Source organism: Haliotis rufescens, unplaced genomic scaffold, assembly GCF_023055435.1.
Source record: "Haliotis rufescens isolate VD_foot unplaced genomic scaffold, xgHalRufe1.0.p SCAF_8, whole genome shotgun sequence".
In the NCBI taxonomy this organism is placed as follows: domain Eukaryota; kingdom Metazoa; phylum Mollusca; class Gastropoda; order Lepetellida; family Haliotidae; genus Haliotis; species Haliotis rufescens.
Genome location: NW_025964372.1, coordinates 48,270,755 through 48,295,131, shown reverse-complemented (window position 1 = coordinate 48,295,131; position 24,377 = coordinate 48,270,755). Strand labels below are relative to the sequence as shown.

General features: G+C 43.3%; 1 protein-coding gene across 2 annotated transcripts; it reads left to right on the top strand.

Moving 5' to 3' along the window:
• Nucleotides 1-21,010, top strand: LOC124152745. 2 transcript variants are annotated; one of them, XM_046525784.2, is made up of 2 exons: nt 1-228; nt 18,700-21,010. In XM_046525784.2, the coding sequence occupies exon 2, from the start codon at nt 18,826-18,828 to the stop codon at nt 19,975-19,977; it is 1,152 nt and encodes a 383-aa protein (XP_046381740.1). In that variant the 5' UTR covers nt 1-228; nt 18,700-18,825; the 3' UTR covers nt 19,978-21,010. The 2 variants fall into 2 exon arrangements, with proteins under 2 accessions (XP_046381740.1, XP_046381742.1); XM_046525786.2 differs by lacking the exon at nt 1-228 and adding an exon at nt 4,703-4,902.
• The last annotated feature ends 3,367 nt before the right edge of the window (nt 21,011-24,377 follow it).

Below are 24,377 nucleotides of genomic sequence, written 5' to 3'. Positions count from 1 at the left end.
CATTTGCTGTGAGGGTTTTAATCGTACCTTTACATACTTGAACACCTTGAGTCTTTTAACGTGACTTTCCGGTGCTTTAAGTGCACTGATCCGTGCAGTAAGTTATATTGACAATTGAACATTGAACAGCTACAAGCTAGATAGCACACGCTTCTTGTCAGCTAACAGTAAACCGACGGAGGCTACCGGCAGTACTGTAAACGTGTACAGGTATTGATGAGTGACATGGTGAGTAAATCACAGCTTGGTTGAGCCTGTCATGTTGAGCTTTATGGAATGAGTAATGTTGATACAAATATTTAATATTCATCCATTTAATGTCATTGAGGTTTGAATATAACACTAGGTACACCAACGTGATCCAAACGCCGTGATCTGTTGTGTCCGTTGAAGGGTTTGAATTCAGGACACTAGCAAGATTCACTGTTTCCGTCCTGTCTTTTAACATGTTTGTTTTTTGGTATAATTAGAAAAGACATGCCCATGTTTTATATATATACTGTGAATAGACAACACAAGATACTTTGTTTCATGTTGCCGTTTTGGCGGTGGGGTAGCCTAGTGGTTAAAGCGTTCGGTCGTCACTCCGAAGCCCCGGGTTCGATTCCCCACATGGATACAATGTGTGAAGCCCATTTCTGGTGTCCCCCGCCATTATGTTGCTGGAATATTTCTCAAAATGGTGTAAAACCATACTCACTCACTCACACACTCACTCACTCACTCATGTTGCCCCGTGTTGTACAAAACAACTCACGAACATGCAGTACTACGTTATAACTTCATGACACAATTCAATGTTTGTTCAATGTTATAACTTCATAACACAATGTAATGTGTGTTTTGTTATAACAAGATAAAACAATTCAATGTTTGTTCTGTTATAACTTCATAACACAATTCAACGTTTGTTCAATGTTATAACTTCATAACACAAATCAATGTTTGTTCTGTGTTATAACTTCATAACAATTCAATGTTTGCTCAATGTTATAACTTCATAACACAATTCAATGTTTGTTCAATGTTATAACTTCATAACACAATTCAAAGTTTGTTCTACTATAACTAGATCCACTTTTGTTCTGTCTTGCAAGAAGAGAGCACAAATAAATGTTTTTTCCAAAATTATATTAAGAAAACTCCAGTCCATGCCTGTCCGATGTTTTACAAACAAGATCATGCCAGAGTTTTATCAAGGTAATTTATGTCCATGTTTGTCATCAGTAATAATACATATAAACAAATGGCCTCAAGTCAATGTTTAATTCCTATATCATATCAAGGGAATTCTAAGGGGTTCATGTTTTCGCCAATGCTCTTTCGATCGAACTAATGATTTTGAGATAGTTTAGTTTTATGTTTTCTATATAACCATAGAAAATACGTATTTTGTACTCGCTGTAGTGAAGGGCGTTAAGGTGCAGAGTTGCCTCCCTGGGCAACCGAGATACGCTGATTCGCGCCTATTGTGAACGTTGGCCTGTCAGAACAATACCCTTACTTGTTAAATGCCAGCCGACCAATACATTATATTCACTTTTTGAATTAGAAATGATTTTTTTTCTTATGCCCAAGTTTTTTTTTCAGAAACCGTTCAATCATAATATGAACCTAAGTACATGAAATCTCAGATATATACATTCGACCATTTGTTGATGTACCGCAAACTGAATGTTAAGTTGATAGTGTTAACGTTAAACATATTCCATTTCTGTCCACACAAAGCTTTGAAATCAAACCCTGTATATACTCCAGTTCGTGTAAACACGTATTAATCTCGTATGACTCAATACGTCTGAATATGTTGATAGGGTAGCATTCATACGATCCATTAAGAGCCAATCTTTTGAAATGTGCCCACACTACAACGCTGTAATGCTATCACACAAACTGTCACTGGAAGTAGCCCTTCATTCATTGCAATTGGAACGTAATCTATTGAACTCTATATCGGATTATGGGGGGATTAATGCATATCATTTATCGACACATACTGAGATCCCTTCTAGTAAGTCCCTCTTTCACTGACGTTCGTCAATGGCTTGGACTCAAGTTCTACAAATAACGACTACTCTCCGCGCGCTTTGAAAGACTGCTTCAAACCTAGGAGCATGTTTTGTTGACAATCATTCAGTAGCCGTGTAAATGAGAGTGTAGATGTGTGAGCGTTGCTAATGAGTAAGACTGTCAGGTGGGAAGCATGGCGATTGGCGTACATATTATGTGACAAACAAACGACAACATTGACGTATACCTCATACGACAACATTGACAACCACCTCATACGAAGACGTTGACTTGTTCACGTGCACCTCATACGACAACACTGACATCGACTCATACGGCAATATTGACGTCGCCTCGTACGGCAAAATTGACGTCACCTCATACGGCAACATTGACGTCACCTCATACGGCAACACTGACATCGCCTCATACGGCAACATTGACATCACCTCATACGGCAACACTGACATCACCTCATACGGCAACATTGACGTCACCTCATACGGCAACACTGACATCGCCTCGTACGGCAACATTGACGTCACCTCATACGACAACACTGACATCGTCTCGTACGGCAACATTGACGTCACCTCATACGACAACATTGACGTCACCTCATAAGGCACCACTGACATCGCCTCATCCGGCAACATTGACGTCACCTCATAAGGCAACATTGACATTACCTAATACGACACCATTGACACCATCTCATACGGCAACACTGACATCGCCTCATACGGCAACATTGACGTCACCTCATAAGGCAACACTGACATCGCCTCATCCGGCAACATTGACGTCACCTCATAAGGCAACATTGACATTACCTAATACGACACCATTGACATCATCTCATACGGCAACACTGACATCACCTCATACGACAACATTGACGTCACCTCATAAGGCAACATTGACCTCAACTCATACGACAACATTGACGTCACCTCATAAGGCAACATTGACATCACCTCATACGACAACACTGACATCGCCTCATACGACAACATTGACATCACCTCATACGACAACACTGACATCGCCTCATACGGCAACATTGACATCGCCTCATACGACAACATTGACATCACCTCATACGACAACATTGACATCACCTCATACGACAACATTGACATCGCCTCATACGACAACATTGACATCACCTCATACGACAACATTGACATCACCTCATACGACAACATTGACATCGCCTCATACGACAACATTGACATCACCTCATACGACAACATTGACATCGCCTCATACGACAACACTGACATGCACCCCAAACAACAATATTGACGTTCGCCTCATGCGACAACATTGACGTATATCTCATTAGACAACATTGACGTTCATCTCATACGACAACATTGACGTTCACCGGATCATACGACATCATCGACGTGCACCTCATACGACAACATCGACGTGCACCACATACAGCATTGACTTCAGCCTGAAAACACACCATTTGCGTATTTGCGTATACGTTTACCATATCTCCAAATTTTTTAGCATAAATATTGCAGGGTAAAATCCATTTCTTTACTCTCGCGTAACGCGCATGCGTGTTTACGAATGTGTTTGCGATTGAAATCGGTCCGGGAGCCAATTTTGACGCATACACGTACGCACCAACTGCAAATGTTTTCGTTGTCGTTTGCATAGGCATTGCTCGTTTATAATATATTTACGCTGAACGCACGCGGCCATACACATGTGTACACGCAAACAAGGTGTTTTCCTATGTTCGTACGTCAAATATGACGTTATGACGTAAGCATCATGTGACAACCATGATGTACACATCATTTGACAATGTACACCTAATAGTTCATTCGTCCACACACACACACACACACACACACACACACACACACTCACTCACTCACTCACTCACTCACTCACTCACACACACACACGCACACATGCACACTCACACACTCACACACTCACACGCACGCACACACACACATACATATAGATAGAGTGCGTGAATGAGTATGGTTTTACGCCGCTTTGAGCAATATTCCAGAAATATAACTGCTGGGGACACCAGAAATGGGCTTCACACATTGTATCTATGTGTAGCCATGTCTTCGTTATGACGAGCGGACGCTTAAACCACTGGGCTACCCCACCTCTCCTACACACACACACACACACACACACACACACACACAGAGTCACAGTCACAGTCACACAAACATATATATATAACGCTGTCTAGCCCCCTAACTGCTGGTTATTATACACGTAATGCATTGAGAATGATCAATGTCAGTGTATTCACGTTATGTATTTGACCGTACCTTTCACATGCTGATGATAATTCTGGAATAACCTTTCTTACCCGTGAAGGAGTTATTGTAAGAGGCTACAGTTATCCATTTATTTATGTTTTTGTTTATTTATACAATATTTGATTTTTATTAGCTCCCAGTAATTGAGTGTAAATATATTCAGTGAAATATCCGGATATATAGCTGCCGACACCGTGCTGTTTCTCACGTGTATATTGATTATGAATAGACGACACAAGCACCTGCCGCGCACAGCAAACACGTGCCTCCGTAACGCGGTCTTACGTAACGTCCACTGTTTAACTAGTCCAAGGAACGGCATTGATGGTTGTTCTATTTTTTTTGGAACAAGTACACATAAGTTAAACTGAAAGGCGTGTGATTGGAACGTCAACCATCACCCCGACACACAATGCCTCGACACACACGCCGTTACAACGCTCGTAGAGACAGGGTGGTATTTGCGGGTCGAGTGAACAAACTCAATACTCCGTCAGCTCGGAAACTGCTGTCAATGTAGGGGGACGTGAATACCCGGGGTAGGACAAGAAGACACATGAGAACATCCACCCACATACAGGTATGTTCACCTGATCCTAGTTTGTTTGCTAACGGATTTTGATCAAAGTTTTTGATTTACATACTTGACGTTTTCAATACGGACTATCAGGTTCTGTGTTATTTACACACCGATGGGTGTGGCTCTTCTGTCAGGGGCTAGTCTATGACTCTATAAGAAAAGATAAAACGCGTATCTATTATTTATTTCTGACATACGGATTGAGTGATAATACAATGATATTAAACTGATATCTTTACATGTGTGATATTTTTCATATGCCTTTACTTTTAAATCAAATTTCTTTGTTAATGTCAACCAATCACCAACCCAAACCTTAATGTCACCCGATCCCTCATCCCCACCCTTAATGTCATGATCAACCCATCACTCACCCTTAATGTCACTCCATCACCCAACCCCGCCCCTAACTTCTCCCCATCCCTCATCCCCACCCTTAATGCCACCCCATCCCACCCGCCATAACTCTTGACGTCACCCCATCACCAACCATAACTCTTAACGTCACCCCATCACCTACCATAACTCTTAACGTCACCCCATCACCCACCATAACTCTTAATGTCACCCCATCACCCACCATAACTCTTCACGTCACCCCATCACCCACCATAACTCTTAACGTCACCCCATCACCCACCATAACTCTTAACGTCACTCCATCACCCAACCACGCCCCTTACTTCTCCCCATCCCTCATCCCCAACATTAACGTCACCCCATCACCCACCATAACTCTTAATGTCACCCCATTACCCACCGTAACTCTTAACGTCACCCCATCACCCACCAGAACTCTTAACGTCACCCCATCACCGTCCATAACTCTTAACGTCACCCCATTGCCCACCATAACTCCTAACGTCACCCCATCACCGTCCATAACTCTTAATGTCACCCCATTACCGTCCATAACTCTTAACGTCACCCCATCACCGTCCATAACTCTTAATGTCACCCCATCACCCACCATAACTCTTCACGTCACCCCATCACCCACCATAACTCTTAACGTCACCCCATCACCCACCATAACTCTTAACGTCACTCCATCACCCAACCACGCCCCTTACTTCTCCCCATCCCTCATCCCCAACATTAACGTCACCCCATCACCCACCATAACTCTTAATGTCACCCCATCACCCACCATAACTCTTCACGTCACCCCATCACCCACCGTAACTCTTAACGTCACCCCATCACCCACCAGAACTCTTAACGTCACCCCATCACCGTCCATAACTCTTAACGTCACCCCATTGCCCACCATAACTCCTAACGTCACCCCATCACCGTCCATAACTCTTAATGTCACCCCATTACCGTCCATAACTCTTAACGTCACCCCATCACCGTCCATAACTCTTAATGTCACCCCATCACCGTCCATAACTCTTAACGTCACCCCATCACCGTCCATAACTCTTAATGTCACCCCATCACCCACCAGAACTCTTAACGTCACCCCATCACCCACCAGAACTCTTAACGTCACCCCATCACCCTACCCCGCCCCTAGCTTTACCTCATCACCAAACCACACTTAATGTCACTGCATCAACATCACCCTCAATGTCACCCCATCCCCAGATTCACCTCGCCCCAATAATATCCTTCAATTCACCCTACAATAAACCCTTACTGAGTGATTTGAGAGATTGAGTGGGTATTGTTGTGAGTGAGTGAGTGAGTGGGTGTTTGAGTAAGTGAGTTGGTATTGTATAAGTGAGTGAGTGAGTTGGTATTGTATAAGTGAGTGGATGAGTGAGTATTGTGAGAGTCAATGGGTGGGCATTGTGTGCGTGAGTGAGTTATGGTGACGGGTGATACCAGGGATAGGAAAGTTTGTTGCCCTTATATAAACTGAGGGGCAAACTATTTTTACAATGTGTAATTGAAAACTGAAAGAACTTTGTTAAAGTTTATTGTGTCTGTTTAATCACAACTCATTGCTGCAACAGATTGTGAAAACGTAATGTGTGGCTGGGAGTTTGTGTGAAAATAAATTGGTTCAATGAAAAAGTGGAGTGGGAAATGAATATTCCACCACATGACCCCTAGCATGTTTCAAATGTTGTAAATCTGTGCCGAAAAAGCAAATTTATTGATTTCAAAGATGAAATGTCTGGTATATACCAATCAGCAGTTGTATTTTATGCGAATTATTTTTTTAATTTTTAAAAGTTTTACATTAAGTTATATTTTCAAAGATGTAAAGCAGATGTAGAAGTGTTCTTTGAGTGATGACATATATGAGCAGCAACACAATACATGTTTTAATCTAATAACTTCAGATATTTCCAATCAAACACATGACAAACTGATATAGTTTCATTTGCTCCACAATTTAGTTTCTCTTCAACATGTTGAAATAGTGAAACACCATACAGCGGTTTGACCAGTTCACCGTCACTGTGTCTTGTGCAACACCATACAGCAGTATGACCAGTTCACCGTCCCTTTGTCTAGTGCACCACCATACAGCGGTATGACCAGCTCTCCATTACTGTGTCTAGTTCAACACCATACAGCGGTATGACCAGCTCACCGTCACTGTGTCTAGTGCAACACCATACAGCGGTATGGCAAGCTCACCATCACTGTGTCTAGTGCACCACCATACAGCGGTATGACCAGCTCTCCATTACTGTGTCTAGTGCACCACCATACAGCGGTATGACCAGCTCTCCATTACTGTGTCTAGTGCACCACCATACAGCGGTATGACCAGCTCTCCATTACTGTGTCTAGTGCAACACCATACAGCGGTATGACCAGTTCACCGTCACTGTGTCTAGTGCAACATCATACTGCGGTATGACCAGTTCACCTTCACTGTGTCTAGTGCAACACCATACAGCGGTTTGACCAGTTCACCATCACTGTGTCTAGTGCAACACCATACAGCGGTATGACCAGTTCACCTTCACTGTGTATAGTGCCACACCATACAGCTGTTTGACCAGTTCACCATCACTGTGTCTAGTGCAACACCATAAAGCGCTATGACTAGTTCACAATCATTGTGCCTAGTGCAACACCACACAGCAGTATGCCCAGTATGTCCATTTCACCGTCACTGTGTCTAGTGCAACACCATACAGCGGTATGACCAGTTCACCGTCACTGTATCTAGTGCAACACCATACAGCGGTATGACCAGTTCACCTTCACTGTGTCTAGTGTAACACCATACAGCGCTATGACCAGTTCAACATCACTGTGTCTAGTGCAACACCATACAGCGGTATGACCAGTTCACCATCACTGTATCTAGTGCAACACCATACAGCGGTATGACCAGTTCACCGTCACTGTGTCTAGTGCAACACCATACAGTGTTATGACCAGTTCAAAATCATTGTGTATAGTGCAACACCATACAGCAGTATGACCAGTTCAAAATCATTGTGTCTAGTGCAACACCATACAGCGGTATGACCAGTTCACCGTCACTGTGTCTAGTGCAACACCATACAGCGGTTTGACCAGTTCACCGTCACTGTGTCTAGTGCAACACCATACAGCAGTATTACCAGTTCACCGTCACTGTGTCCAGTGCAACACCATACAGCGGTTTGACCAGTTCACCGTCACTGTGTCTAGTGCAACACCATACAGCGGTATGACCAGTCCACTGTCACTGTGTCTAGTGCAACACCATACAGCGGTATGACCAGTCCACTGTTACTGTGTCTAGTGGAACACCATACAGCATTATGACCAGTCCACTGTCACTGTGTCTAGTTCAACACCATACAGCGGTATGACCAGTCCACTGTCACTGTGTCTAGTGGAACACCATACAGCATTATGACCAGTTCACTGTCACTGTGTCTAGGGCAACACCATACAGCGGTATGACCAGTCCACTGTCACTGTGTCCAGTGGAACACAATACAGCAGTATGACCAGTTCACCGTCACTGTGTCTAGTGCAACACCATACAGCGGTATGACCAGTTTAACCAGTTCACCATCAATGTGTCTAGTGCAACACAATACAGCGGTTAGACCAGTTCACCGTCTCTGTGTCTAGTGCAACACCATACAGCAGTATGACCATTATGACCAGTTCACTGTCACTGCGTCTAGTGCAACACCATACAGCTGTATGTCCAGTTCACCGTCACTGTGTCTAGTGCAACACCATACAGCGGTATGACCAGTTTGACCACTTCACCGTCACTGTGTCTAGTGCAGCACCATACAGCGGTTTGACCAGTTCACCATCACTGTGTCTAGTGCAACACCATAAAGCGCTATGACTAGTTCACAATCATTGTGCCTAGTGCAACACCACACAGCAGTATGCCCAGTATGTCCATTTCACCGTCACTGTGTCTAGTGCAACACCATACAGCGGTATGACCAGTTCACCGTCACTGTATCTAGTGCAACACCATACAGCGGTATGACCAGTTCACCTTCACTGTGTCTAGTGTAACACCATACAGCGCTATGACCAGTTCAACATCACTGTGTCTAGTGCAACACCATACAGCGGTATGACCAGTTCACCATCACTGTATCTAGTGCAACACCATACAGCGGTATGACCAGTTCACCGTCACTGTGTCTAGTGCAACACCATACAGTGTTATGACCAGTTCAAAATCATTGTGTATAGTGCAACACCATACAGCAGTATGACCAGTTCAAAATCATTGTATCTAGTGCAACACCATACAGCGGTATGACCAGTTCACCGTCACTGTGTCTAGTGCAACACCATACAGCGGTTTGACCAGTTCACCGTCACTGTGTCTAGTGCAACACCATACAGCAGTATTACCAGTTCACCGTCACTGTGTCCAGTGCAACACCATACAGCGGTTTGACCAGTTCACCGTCACTGTGTCTAGTGCAACACCATACAGCGGTATGACCAGTCCACTGTCACTGTGTCTAGTGCAACACCATACAGCGGTATGACCAGTCCACTGTTACTGTGTCTAGTGGAACACCATACAGCAGTATGACCAGTCCACTGTCACTGTGTCTAGTTCAACACCATACAGCGGTATGACCAGTCCACCGTCACTGTATCTAGTGCAACACCATACAGCGGTATGACCAGTTCACCTTCACTGTGTCTAGTGTAACACCATACAGCGCTATGACCAGTTCAACATCACTGTGTCTAGTGCAACACCATACAGCGGTATGACCAGTTCACCATCACTGTATCTAGTGCAACACCATACAGCGGTATGACCAGTTCACCGTCACTGTGTCTAGTGCAACACCATACAGTGTTATGACCAGTTCAAAATCATTGTGTATAGTGCAACACCATACAGCAGTATGACCAGTTCAAAATCATTGTGTCTAGTGCAACACCATACAGCGGTATGACCAGTTCACCGTCACTGTGTCTAGTGCAACACCATACAGCGGTTTGACCAGTTCACCGTCACTGTGTCTAGTGCAACACCATACAGCAGTATTACCAGTTCACCGTCACTGTGTCCAGTGCAACACCATACAGCGGTTTGACCAGTTCACCGTCACTGTGTCTAGTGCAACACCATACAGCGGTATGACCAGTCCACTGTCACTGTGTCTAGTGCAACACCATACAGCGGTATGACCAGTCCACTGTTACTGTGTCTAGTGGAACACCATACAGCATTATGACCAGTCCACTGTCACTGTGTCTAGTTCAACACCATACAGCGGTATGACCAGTCCACTGTCACTGTGTCTAGTGGAACACCATACAGCATTATGACCAGTTCACTGTCACTGTGTCTAGGGCAACACCATACAGCGGTATGACCAGTCCACTGTCACTGTGTCCAGTGGAACACAATACAGCAGTATGACCAGTTCACCGTCACTGTGTCTAGTGCAACACCAAAAAGCGGTATGACCAGTTTGACCAGTTCACCATCAATGTGTCTAGTGCAACACCATACAGCGGTATGACCAGTTTAACCAGTTCACCATCAATGTGTCTAGTGCAACACAATACAGCGGTTAGACCAGTTCACCGTCTCTGTGTCTAGTGCAACACCATACAGCAGTATGACCATTATGACCAGTTCACTGTCACTGCGTCTAGTGCAACACCATACAGCTGTATGTCCAGTTCACCGTCACTGTGTCTAGTGCAACACCATACAGCGGCATGACCAGTTTGACCACTTCACCGTCACTGTGTCTAGTGCAGCACCATACAGCGGTTTGACCAGTTTGACCAGTTCACCGTCACTGTGTCTAGTGCAACACCATACAGCGGTATGACCAGTTCACCGTCACTGTGTCTCGTGCAACACCATACAGCAGTATGACCAGTATGACCACTTCACCGTCATTGTGTCTAGTGCAACACCATACAGAGGTATGTCCAGCTCACCGTCTCTGTGTCTAGTGTACATGTTGTAGAGTGGTATATTCGGTTGTTATTCCGTTATCATGTGAGGCGAAATGAGGTTTAACGTAGCGTTCAAGATTATTGCGCTTATATTGAGACCTGGATGTACTGTGTCTGGACTAATGCCTACTTTATAGTGCTAACCCACTGAGATACCATGCCGCAGTTTAACATTGATACCCCACGCAGACACAGTATACTGACCCCGAACCGACCAGTAGCATCTCTAAACACATTTCGCAAAGATGCGGCCAGGGGATCGATACACCGACCTTCGGGTCTCCGGGCAGACGCTGTATCCACTAGACCAAGCAATGTGTCTATTCGGTGTAAGGATCAAGTACATCTACGTACATTATCAGTCACCGTCAGTTCAAACCTGTCAAATGTTTAGGCACTGCACGAGATGGTTATCTGCGTGTACTGATAAGATAAGATAAGATAATATTTATTGCAGAAACGTTCCATTACGGGACAGATGCAATTTTAAAAGCCAAGACATTATGATTGATATATACATATATACAGACATACATAATTTACATTCCTGTAGACACATACAAAAACAAAACAATCAATAATACATACTTGATGATATTTTTATACATAAAAAGTCAACGGTTGATTATGAAGAGGTATTTATTGTTTGAAATGATAGATATGGAAACAAATGCAGTTGATATTGACTGCTTCATTATTTGACAGGATGTAGTGAAATAATTTGTCTTCATGACTGTGGACATTTACATTTACATTTTGTCTGGATAATTTTTCAAAGAGTATATTTCTTTCTTGAGTGTGTTTAATACAGTGAAGTAAGTTGTATTTTTCGTCATCAATGGTTGAACATGTAGAGCATAGCCTCTGATGTAGTGGGGTTTGTGGCTTTGTATGTCTTCCAAGTTCAATATTTAATTCTTTAAGTTCAATACTTGTCGAGTTTATTTAGTTCATGGGGCGATTGGGTAGCTTTGTGGTTAAAGCGTTCTCGTGAAGTGTTGACATTCACCCCGAACACTTTCGCTCAACAGTTTGTTACACTGCCAATAGCTTCCTTTTTTCCTGATATACAGTTGAACAAAGATTCTAATAATATCTATTCAAGGATATATCAGATATATCAAAACATTTTTTATGCAGCCGATGTAGCGTCTGCCCTTTCATTGAACTTCTTTAACGGCAACCTGTCGTTAATCCGACATAATCATATGCAACCAACCATGTCGGATTAAAGGGACTTGACTGTAGCCTCTGAACGCTTGTTTCATGGTTCTTTTCACCCACGAGCAAAGGGAGACTACTGGGTCAGAAATTGTTTTGAAGCGTGCGTAAAAGGTTCAGATATGCCGGATCATTATACAGTAAATCATTCGAATACGCGAGTAGGTATTATCACATATTTGAAAATAAGCTAAATGAATAGTGTTAGGTGTGTACTGAGAAGGGTCCCGCGATGCTATATAATTGTACATAGGGCTGCTGAAGTCAGGTCACAACACCGTGCTGTCTTTGTTCCCGGCGCTGAGGCCCTATGTAGGAAGTCGGCGATTCCATCCTTGCAATTACAGATACATATTGAAACAATTAGGTATTTTGGATCAGTGAGGATTTAAAGATAAACTTTGTTGTGTTTTCCGCTATGACAGTACGTTTATATGAGGTGAGGTGAGGTGAGGTGAGGTGAGGTGAGGTGAGGTGAAATGGGGTTTAAAGTCGCGGTCAAGACAATTGCACCTATATAGCGACGTACATGCATCCACATGTGTGTGTGTGTGTGTGTGTGTGTGTGTGTGTGTGTGTGTGTGTGTGTGTGGCACCTGCTTGTAATAGACCGCAATGAGGCCAGTTTTATAGTACTGTCCTACTTAGACTCCATGTTTAACAGGGGCACGGGTGGCCCAGTCGTCTAAGGCGCCGCGATTCGCTGTGCAGAGTTGCGTCCCTTGGACACGCCAGAAACATATGATTGTGGGTTCGAATCCCGATTCGCCCCGATTATGTTTCTAGGTTTGTCAGCACCATACCCGTGCTCGTGGGTTTCACCGAAGTGGTAAACGTCTAAGACCTGCATCACTTCGGGCTTTCCTCCCATATTAAGCTGACACGCCGTGATATGACTGGAATACTGTTAAAAGCGGCGTTAAATCCAACTCACTCACCATGTTTAAGATGACTACCCCACTGGGTCACGGTATACTGACTCCGAGGGTATGTTGTATCCCCTTAATGCCGAGCGCCAGACAGGGTAACAACAAGCACAATCTGATAACGTCTTTTATGACTCGAACGGGGATCGAACCACCTGGGCAAGACGCTCTGTCGCTTAGCTGAGACAGCCGTCGGCTCCATCAGACTTGTCAAGAATCTCAGTTTGTTGTGTTTCCATTTCTACAGTTACTCATCACAATAATCATACGTGGTCGTCGCCCTCTGCTGCGACAAACATGGTGAAGGAAGGTAATATAATCGCTTAAACTATAACAGTTCAGTGAGTGAGTGAGTGAGTATGTTTTTTTCGCCGCTTTTAGCAATATTCCAGCAATATCACGGCGGGGGGCACCAGAAATGGGTTTCACACATTGTACCCATGTCGGGAATCGAACTCGGGTCTTCGGCGTGACGAGCGAACGCTTTAACCACTAGGCTACCCGACCGCCCCTATAACAGTTCAGAGCAAGGCTAGACTAGTACACCTTACATAGGGATAGAGCAAACTTTATTTCTTAATGAATTGTAAATCATTCTTAAAGGATGTCGTATGCGTTTTGTTCGTTTGTTGTTGGACGCCGCACTCAGCAATATTCAACCTATATGACGGCGATCTGTAAATAATCGAGTTTGGTCCAGACAATCCAGTGATTGATATCATGGTCATCGCTCAACGCAATTGGGATACGATGACATGCATCAACCAAGTCAGCGAGCCTGACCACCCGATCCGATATTTCGCCTCTTACGACAAGCATAGTCGCCTTTTGCGGTAAGCATGGGTTGCTGAAGACCTATTCTACCCCGGATCTCTGTCGTATTTGTCATTGGAGTGGCCTTGTGGATAACGCGTTCGTTCGTCACACGGAAGACCCGGGTTCGATTCCGCGCCGTGCTATTGCTGCAATAGGGCGTAGAATCCTACTTACTCTTATTTGAACAGGGTTTTCTGTTTTCTTAATGAAGAACGTATTGGAACAATCATGAGCATCAACAGATTCGAGTGATTTCTCTGACTAAACTATGTTATGGTTGATGTATAATTCCTCTATAATTACGCAAAATGACATATTGTTGCATCAGGTTTACGTGTTTAAATGCACGTTCAGAATAGCCAGCGAATTCGTGGATCCGAATCGACTACGAGAACAATAGCCTAACGCCACCATAATTGTTTAAATATAGAGATTCGACACACTAGATGTATGAACTTTTATTGACACGAGTCGAAAAAAGATTAGAATACTAAGGCTTGCCAAGGACTTTTAATCTTTTATGGACGAGTGTTGATATATGTCATGAAAAGGACACAATGAAGAGATTCTATTTATCATCCAACGTCATTCTTCCTAACTTTAGAGTTAAGACTAACAACCAATGTCTTGAGTGTAAAAAATGCAACTAATGATGAGGGATGGCATTTGTGACGTCATGGTAACCGAAATTGTCATTGCTGCCTGCAAAGCAATGTACTGCAATTTCGTTGTACATTGAAGTCAAATCTCCCTCCCCAATGCGATATCTCCTGTTGAAGCCAGTTTGGATGATAAACCCTATATAAGCTGTATATATGCTGTATATATGCTGTATATATGCTGTATATATGCTTATAACGAACCAAGACCGCCTCCGTTGTCTAGTGGGAGAGCGGAAGGTCCGGGGTTCGATCCCCAGTCGCGTCATACCAAAAGACGTTAAAAGATGGTCCTTGTTGTTACCCTGTCTGGTGCTCGGCATTAAGGGGCTAAAACAAGGACTGGTCGGCTCGGAGTCAGTATACTGTGGCTGAGTGGGGTATTCATGTTAAACTGCGGCATGGTATCTCAGTGGGCTAGCACTATAAATCGGCATCAGTCCGGTCTAGTACAAGCAGCCACACAAACACACACACGTACATGCACGTCGCTATATAAGTGCAATCATCTTGGACGCGACGTTAAACCCAATTTCACCTCACCTTATAACGAACCTCGGTTATAACGAACTAAAATTAGTGGTCCCTTTGAGTTCGTAATAACCGTAGTTTACTGAAGTATCAGCGCAAGTCTATATAGTATGGAATCACGGGAGAAGGCAAACGCCACCACATTGCACTATGCATTCCCGCATTACTTAACGCAGGACACGTTTAGTCGTTGCGAATCTTAAGAGACCGTCTTAAGGCATTCTCTTGCATTTATTGTTCTCCCATAGCTGAGCAGGTGTCGATAGAGTTCTAATTCGCGGCCACATAAATAACCCGAGGCAGATATAGTGTTTATCGATCTCATTAACGACACATAAAACAGCTCGCCGACTCATTATTACTGGAAGATACGTGCCATTGGAATGTCCCGGCGTCGTGGATAGAGCAGCGGGTTTTATTCTTTCGACCTACAGCGATGTCGGTTGATCTAAAACATGTATATACATCCCCTATAAACTACTGAATACCATTTCGATATTTTGCTTTCGAAATGAGACGATGTAGACACAATTGATCTAAAACATTTATATACATCACCTATAAACGACAGAATACCATTTTGATATTTTGCTTTCGAAATGAGACGATGTAGACACAATTCTTAACTTTGGCTTATTTCAATTTGAAAACACGCACTTCATTAATAGGTATATATATTTATATCGACACACTGACATATTGGGACATAAAATTCGGAATGTTTTTTCTGCGATATGACCCTATGATATATAAGGGTAGTTAGAAGAGATATTCGCCATTGTGAACAAATGAATCATCTATTATGGTTGTAAGTTTAATTGAATTACACATACATTGCCTATGAAATTGAAATTTGGTGTATGTTATTACCACGCAATCTTCCTGTCTGGGTTCCCTCACACTGAGACAGTGTTGCAGTGTTATTAATATTCAAAAAATACCGACCAACAGTTGTGCGTGTGTGAGATCTACTCTCTATTCGGATGTGTTGTGTTTATTTAACCAAATTCCTTTTGCTAGTGCTGTGCACGTGACAGACCGTCAGTGGATCTCAGACACTGAAGTGCCGTCTTCTGCGACGGTTTACTCACAGGCGCCACAATACCTTCTCACAATCCTTTCAGAGAAAACGGCTCCCTGTATGCATTGGTATAAATATTTATACCTCGTATAGGGAAGGTGTTCCAAACCAGCAAGACTTGTATAGAAACTTGTCTCTTTCATGATTAGACACACACAGGGTATAAGATGGTTGGCTGGTTTTGGAAACGTTAAATATCCTATACTTGAGAGAATATATTGTTGATTTGGGGTGAATACATCGACAGCCATAAACCGATAGGGACTTAGCGACAGACTATGCGTGGTGTTGTTTTGAAATAACCAAGGTGGAAATCTACTGAAGCAAATCTTAACAGTTTAGCGACAAACTGGTTATTTTCTATTCGTTATTCTATGCTTATTATTGTAAGTTTATTTTCAGGCCATGACAGCGAGATGTTAACTGTTGTAATAACGGCGTAACACGTATATACATATACCAGGTGCTGTCAGTTGATGTGCTGGGGGTGCTGTAGGAATATTGTCTAAACGTGGGGGGTGAGGGTGGCCCAGAGAAATAAACCGCTGAGAGTAACGCGGAGAACCAGGGTGTGATCCTTGACAGGGGTAAAACGTGTGAAGCTCACTATCGCCAGACTAGATTATTGTCACTCACTCACTCTCTCTCACCCAAACACATACACACACTCACTCAAACACCAAAACACTCACTCACTCACTCACTCACTCACTCACTCACTCTATCACTCACTCTATCACTCACTCTATCACTCACTCACTCACTCACTCACTCAAACACAAAAACACTCACTCACTCACTCACTCAAACACCAAAACACTCACTCACTCACCCACTCACTCACTCACTCACTCACCCATTTTCCCACCCACCCACTCACTCACTCACTCACTCAAAATAACAAGGTTCATAACGAGACGTCAAAGGCACAGAAAACCCGTTAATGACACAAAATAACGGGTTTACAACAATACATGACACAACATGACTCGTGCACTTCTACAGGATTCCACACCTGTGTATATCCGATTTGATCGTAGAAGTTGTCACAGTATGACAGCCTGTGAAATTTATGACGCAGGTAATGAAACTTTATGACTCGACATTTCCCTTTGATAGTGCATGCTCCTTGTGACGTACAGACAAAGTCGGAACCCAAACAGCCTCTGTCCAAGGTCACAATCTCTTGTTGTACTTTACTTATTATCAGACCCGTGTGGAATCCGGGTAAGAATATAGCTCTGCAGCAACCTATACTGTGGGGACTAACGGGATCGGGTGGTCAAGCGTGTTGATTGCACGCCTTCGTACCCCGACCGCCTCCGTGGTCTAGTGGTAGAGCGTCCGCCCGGAGAGCGGAAGGTCCGGGGCTCGATCCCGGCCGCGTCATACCAAAAGACGTTAAAAGATGGTACTTGTTGTTACCCTGTCTGGCGCTTGGCATTAAGGGGCTAAAACAAGGACTGGTCGGCTCGGAGTCAGTATACTGTGTCTGAGTGGGGTATTCATGTTGAACTGCGACATGGTATCTCAGTGGTCTAGCACCATAAATCGGCATCAATCCGGTCTAGTACAAGCAGCCACACACACACGTGCATGCACTTCGCTATGTAAGTGCAATAATCTTGGACGCGACGTTAAACCCCATTTCACCTCATCTCACCTTCGTATCCCAATTGCGTGGATCGATGCTCATGATGTCAATCGCTGTATTGTCTGGTCCAGACACTATTATTTACAGACCGCCTTCATATAGCAGGAGTTATATGAGGCAGGTATATTGCCGAGTGATATATTGCTGTGATAAAGCAGTAGCAGAAACTATGACATAACCACAATGCATAGTGTCGGCATTTAACAAGGAATTCCTTTTAAATATCATTACTCTGGAGTAGTGCCTACTTACCCGTAAGTTCCGCTAAACACACTAATGGCTGTGCAAACATTAACAGAAACACCAACATACCTTTTCCATACAGGTGTTCCCATTCACATAAACCGGTGTTTATGTTTGTGTTTATTTCGCTAAGAAACACCTGCACGTTTTCAGCCAAACACAGAAGTGTACATGACACATTGCACATATATCACTCAAGACCCAGATACGAACGTTTCGTTGAATATTACTTTTAGTTAAAAGTATCGAGCAAAATGTTTATCTTGTCTTTCTTTCCTTTTTCAGAAACATTTGTAGAATGAACAAATCAAGACGCGGGCAGCCGATTAAAGGATTTAAAACATCGTTGATAATGAATTGCTGATTTACCAAGTGAATTCGAGTTTTTCGGTACAATATTTGATTGTCAAAATGAAAAGCTGGACTTCACAATTTAGAAATTCTGAAATAGCTAGAGCTCAGAATAAACGCGAGGAGAGGCTATTGAGCCTGGAGATTGACAGCAGGCGGGGCATTAAGGATGAACACAAATACAGGATGAAGAATTATGAACAAGAACAGCGTATGGTGGAGAGGGAGCTGGACAGGATTAGACAAGGAATGAAAAAAAAGCCTTTGCTGCCGACAGCTTCAGGGAACGTGGGGAATTTGACGCTAAATGGTTACAGTCACGTGACCCCACGGGTTAGGAATAGTCGGCTAGAGAACCTGATGTCCAATGTAAAATATGCCAATGAAAATCTGTCCCCGTATGAGAGAGATAGTTGTCACGTTAGAGGTATTGTGCCTGCTGAAAACGAGCGGCACCCCCAGTACGAATCGAGTGACACAATACCCGACCACTCAGGAAACCCTAGCGTGAGCGTGCTAACGATAGAGGCTTATCCGGGTTTGGCATTATTATCACCTCGTGAGAGCGACAGGCAGGATATTACAGAACGTGTGGTCAGATCGCCTCGTAATATTGACCCTAACGTGAAAGAAGGCCACAGCTCGACGGACACCCCCTGCGAAGCTGACACAGAAAGTTTGAATGATTTAGACCCGAGAGGGAAATCAATAGAGAGGAATATTTGTGGCTGGGAAGGTGCTTCACAAAACGGCCTTATCGAATCCGATATAAGAAGCAAGCGCCGATCTCAAAGAGCATCTCTTGATCTAACCCAGCTCGCTTCTTTGGATATGAAGTCGGTGAAAACTAACGTTTCCAGGCGCCTATCTGAGGACCCTCAACGGAAAGACGTTACGTCAAATAAGACGTCACGGGACGTCAAGAGGGATGACCCCGAAATAGTCCAAATACACGAAGAGGACCAGGCAGCGAAGGACAAGGCCAGGAGGGCGTCCCGACCCAGGGGACCCGCGGTGGATGCCCACAAGAAGCCGATGGACTTTGATCCAGAGCACTACAATCCCGACGGTTCTCTGAGAAGGATCCACGCCATGCCCTCCTCCGACAAGACGTGGGAGGAAGCCAAGAAGGCTAGGTACATCAGATCCAAGGAGGCAACGGAACGGGAGAGGGAGCTTTCTGTGGACGAAATATTTGGGAAAAAATCTTAGGGAACCTGGATATATCATCTTCATCAGTAACACCTGAATTCATCTGGACTTAACTCGACTCATCTGGACCTATCTTGACTCATCTGGACCTATCTTGACTCATCTGGACCTATCTCGACTCATCTGGACTTATCTTGACTCATCTGGACCTATCTCGACTCATCTGGACTTATCTCGACTCATCTAGATTCCTCTGGACCTATCTGGACTCATCTGGATTCATCTGGACTTATCTCGACTCATCTGGACTTATCTCGACTCATCTGGACTTATCTCGACTCATCTGGATTCATCTGGACCTATCTCGACTCATCTGGATTCATCTGGACTTATCTCGACTCATCTGGATTCATCTGGACTTATCTCGACTCATCTGGACTTATCTCGACTCATCTGGATTCATGTGGACCTATCTCGACTCATCTGGATTCATCTGGACCTATCTCGACTCATCTGGACTTATCTCGACTCATCTGGATTCATCTGGACCATTCTGATGGACATCATCCTATGGAGATATGTGTTATGTGCACTTGTCTGAATGGACTCAAGGAATATATCGAGCCTTTAGTACTTTTATAACTATAGACGGTTCGACGTGATGGCGATCAATCATGGTCTCGAACAAAGATAGTGGACACATGTTGTACTGGAGTCGGTGATGTATTCTGTATACTGTGGTTGTTGGTATTTTGATGCCCCCCGTAAACTCATCAGTGGCATTACTAAAATATGTATTGTTTATATTTATTATACAAAGTCATATAGATTCAAGAAAGACAGTGATACATTTTGTAAAATTTACATTTGGTAAAAATGTAACTTTGAGAGCTGGTTTTTATCTATTACTTTACTGCAGCTAGATATAACAAAGAAATTGACTGATAGGACGTTATTGGTGGATGATTGTAATTATTTCACACATGACTAATTTAGTTATTTGTACGTGTTGTTTTATGTTCAGTATCTGGTGTTAGAAGCTTGTATCGTGACAGGCAAATGGAAGAAATAGTATTAAATTAATACAATGACATTTTACATGTAACGTTATTTGTGGAGTCAGATACTCTATACAGAGTGGTTGGGGCGGAGACAACAATAGTGGTACGTTTCAGTGAGCTACACCATACCCAAACAATCGCACTGTGCTATCTTGACCTTGATGACAATGAGGGAACAAAGCGTCTCGTGGACATTAGCTACCGATATTAATCATTTAACTTGCGGGTGTCAATAACACGAGTTAATTGTTCAAAGGAATAGTGTGTAAACTACCCTGTGATAGGAGATCTGTGCTTCAAGCTGTGGGTCTTTTTCGTTGTACTTGTATTGTACACAAATTGTGAGGTTATCCAGATATCGACTCCCCTTGATACGGTATGTCAAGCCATAGTCATCAATGCGTAGTTATGAGGTCTGTCATGAGACTTACAACTGAAGGATACTCAATTTAATGGTCCCAACGTTTTGCAGTATTAGATCCTGAACATGAAGACAACGATGTTCCGATTTATCATTCAGACTGTGATCTTAAAAGACGAGGAGACCGTCGAGAGAAGCTGGAACCTTGTTGACGCGGGGTAAAGCAATACCCACTCACTCACTTAACGACACCATCATAGCTTGGTTGAGGTATTCCATGTACTTCAGGCCGTGTATCATGCATAGTCGTGTATGTTTATGTGCCATTCTTGACGTTGAAATGTGTTCTACACATGACAAGGGATTCCACGAAGACACATACATGACACAGACATAACACATACATGAATCATGCAGACCTAGGACACATATATGTACAAGAACGTCACCTACCTAGGAACTACCGTTATGTGACGTGTGTCCAGCTGCATAATACACTGTCATTTCAGTCATTACATTATTTTTGTATTTTTTTTGTATTGGTAAATATTTAAGTTGTTTTCAAGATGTAGATACCGTGATTTTGTTTTCGTATTTCCAACCCCCGACAGCTTAGAAAATAGTAAGACCTATCCTGTAGTCATTATCTTCTTCTTAACTCAGATAACATTTAAGTCAATGTAAGTATTGAATAAATATATTTTATTTAAGAGTGAGTGAGTATGGTTTGACGCCGCTTTTAGCACTATTCCAGCAATATCACGAAGGGGACACCAGAAATGGGCTTCACACATTGTACCCATGTCGGGAATCGAACCCGCGTCTTCGGCCTGACGAGCGAACATTTTAACCACTAGGCTACCCGACCGCCCCTTTTACTTTAAGAGGATGAGAGAAAAAAGACATACAAATACGTTCCCCTAAAGTTTTCAGACTTGGATTTAAACTGAGATAACATTTAAGTCAATGTAAGTATTGAATAAATATATTTAATTTATGAGGATGAGAGAAAAAGACTTGTCAGTATGGATGTGGCGGTTGGACACGCCTTCACTACCTCCACGTTGCCGGGTCAGAGAAAGTAATTAAACACCTGAAAATTGGATCTTAACAAAACATTACAAATGCTGACAAAATGTTATAAGGCTAAAACAGTTTCCGAAACACTCAAACTTAAGATCCACACCACCAACTATAATACCCGTATCAAATGCATCACCATCGAATTACCATTTTTTGTTTGTTTCATTTTTAATACCATCAAAACATGGACATATGCTTTCTTTTGTCTGGCAGTTCAGTTTACTTCCCAAATGAATGCTGTATGACACTACGTGGCTACGACCGCCTCCGTGGTCTAGTGGTAGAGCATCCGCCCGGAGAGCGGAAGGTCCGGGGTTCGATCCCCGACCGCGTCATACCAAAAGACGTTAAAAAATGCTACTTGTTGTTACCCTGTCTGGCGCTTGGCATTAAGGCTAAAACAAGGACTGGTCGGCTCGGAGTCAGTATACTGTGTCTGAGTGGGGTATTCATGTTAAACTGCGGCATGGTATCACAGTGAGCTAGCACTATAAATCGGCATCAGTCCGGACTAGTACAAGCAGCCACACACACACGTGCATGCACGTCGCTATATAGGTGCAATAATCTTGGACGCGACGTTAAACCCAAATTTCACCTCACCTCACCTTCGTGGTTACACAGAACCTACTGGAGACAGTGCGGACTCCTTTATCAACTTAAATATTTTGAAATATAATGGACTGGCTTCTTGAAGCTGCTTGACGGGAAGTTCGACTTGACACAAACCCTGTTGATAGAGTTCCTTCTGAGGCTGTGGCCAGTGTGCAAGGGTAGTAAAGACTTTACAACCCCCATATGTTTGTCCCACGTCCATGGACGATGTCGTTAAACGCCAGTGTTCTCGCCACCCCGTTTGTGACGAGATATGGCGAGAGTGAATTATTGGATAACGTGACCCAAGCTCGTGTATGGCAGCTTAATGTCAAATCAATCGAAGACACTTTGTTCGTGAAGCTGTCCCTGAGCTGTGCTAAGACTGCAACAGAGCCAGTGTTTGTAGATACACAGAAACTGTACTGCTGCCTTGTAAAACGTAATCTGGCTGCATTCGTCTTTTTGAGTGTCGTCAATACACGACAAACACGGACGGGATAACATGTCAACTAGAATTATTGTAGTTTGAATGAAAGTACTGATGTGGAAATACCTTTAAGTTCTAGAGTTGTGCGGGCATATGGAATTAGGACATGATTAATTCATGGAATATTATGGATAATAACCTCTTTATAATGCACGTTTCAGGGCTACTCACCCCTTCATTCAGCCGAATACCGCAAAAGATGTTATTGTGAATATGTAATAATTAAGTTCTTATCGACAATTTTCGAGTGAGTGAGTGAGTGAGTGAGTGAGTGAGTGAGTGAGTGAGTGCGTGAGTGAGTGAGTGAGTGAGTGAGTGAGTGAGAACTATATGTAGATTTTTTCAGTAAATGGGTAATAGTGTATGTCCAAGAACAAGTAAGCTCATGTTCATCCCCGGTTATGACGAAGTAAGAGAGAAAGTGAGCTTGGTTGTTCGCCGCTTTTAGCAACATTCCAGCAATATAACGGCAAGGGACACCAGTATAGGCTTCACACATTTTACCCATGTCGGGATTCGAACCCGGGCTTCGGCATGAAGATCAAACGCTTTAACCACTGGGCCACCCGGCCACCCCGGATTTGACCAAAAAATTACAAAAGTTATCAAAACGTTACTTGGCTGAAAACAGTAGCCGACACACGGACAACTTAAGCTCCGACACAACTATGATACTCCTATCAAATACATCACCATCGAATAACCATTTCTTCTTTGCTTCATTTTTAGCCACCATCAAACATTGATGTATGCTTCCTTTTGCCCGGCAGTTTATTTAGGACATAATTAACAATATGCCCTCAGAACTACATGGCGAGTTTTTTTCAGTAAATGGGTAAAATTTATGTCCAAGAACAATTAAGCTCATGTT

Bases quoted from the DNA above. Each gene is read 5' to 3' on its own strand.
- LOC124152745 (XM_046525784.2), top strand. From the start codon at position 18,826: ATGAAAAGCTGGACTTCACAATTTAGAAATTCTGAAATAGCTAGAGCT.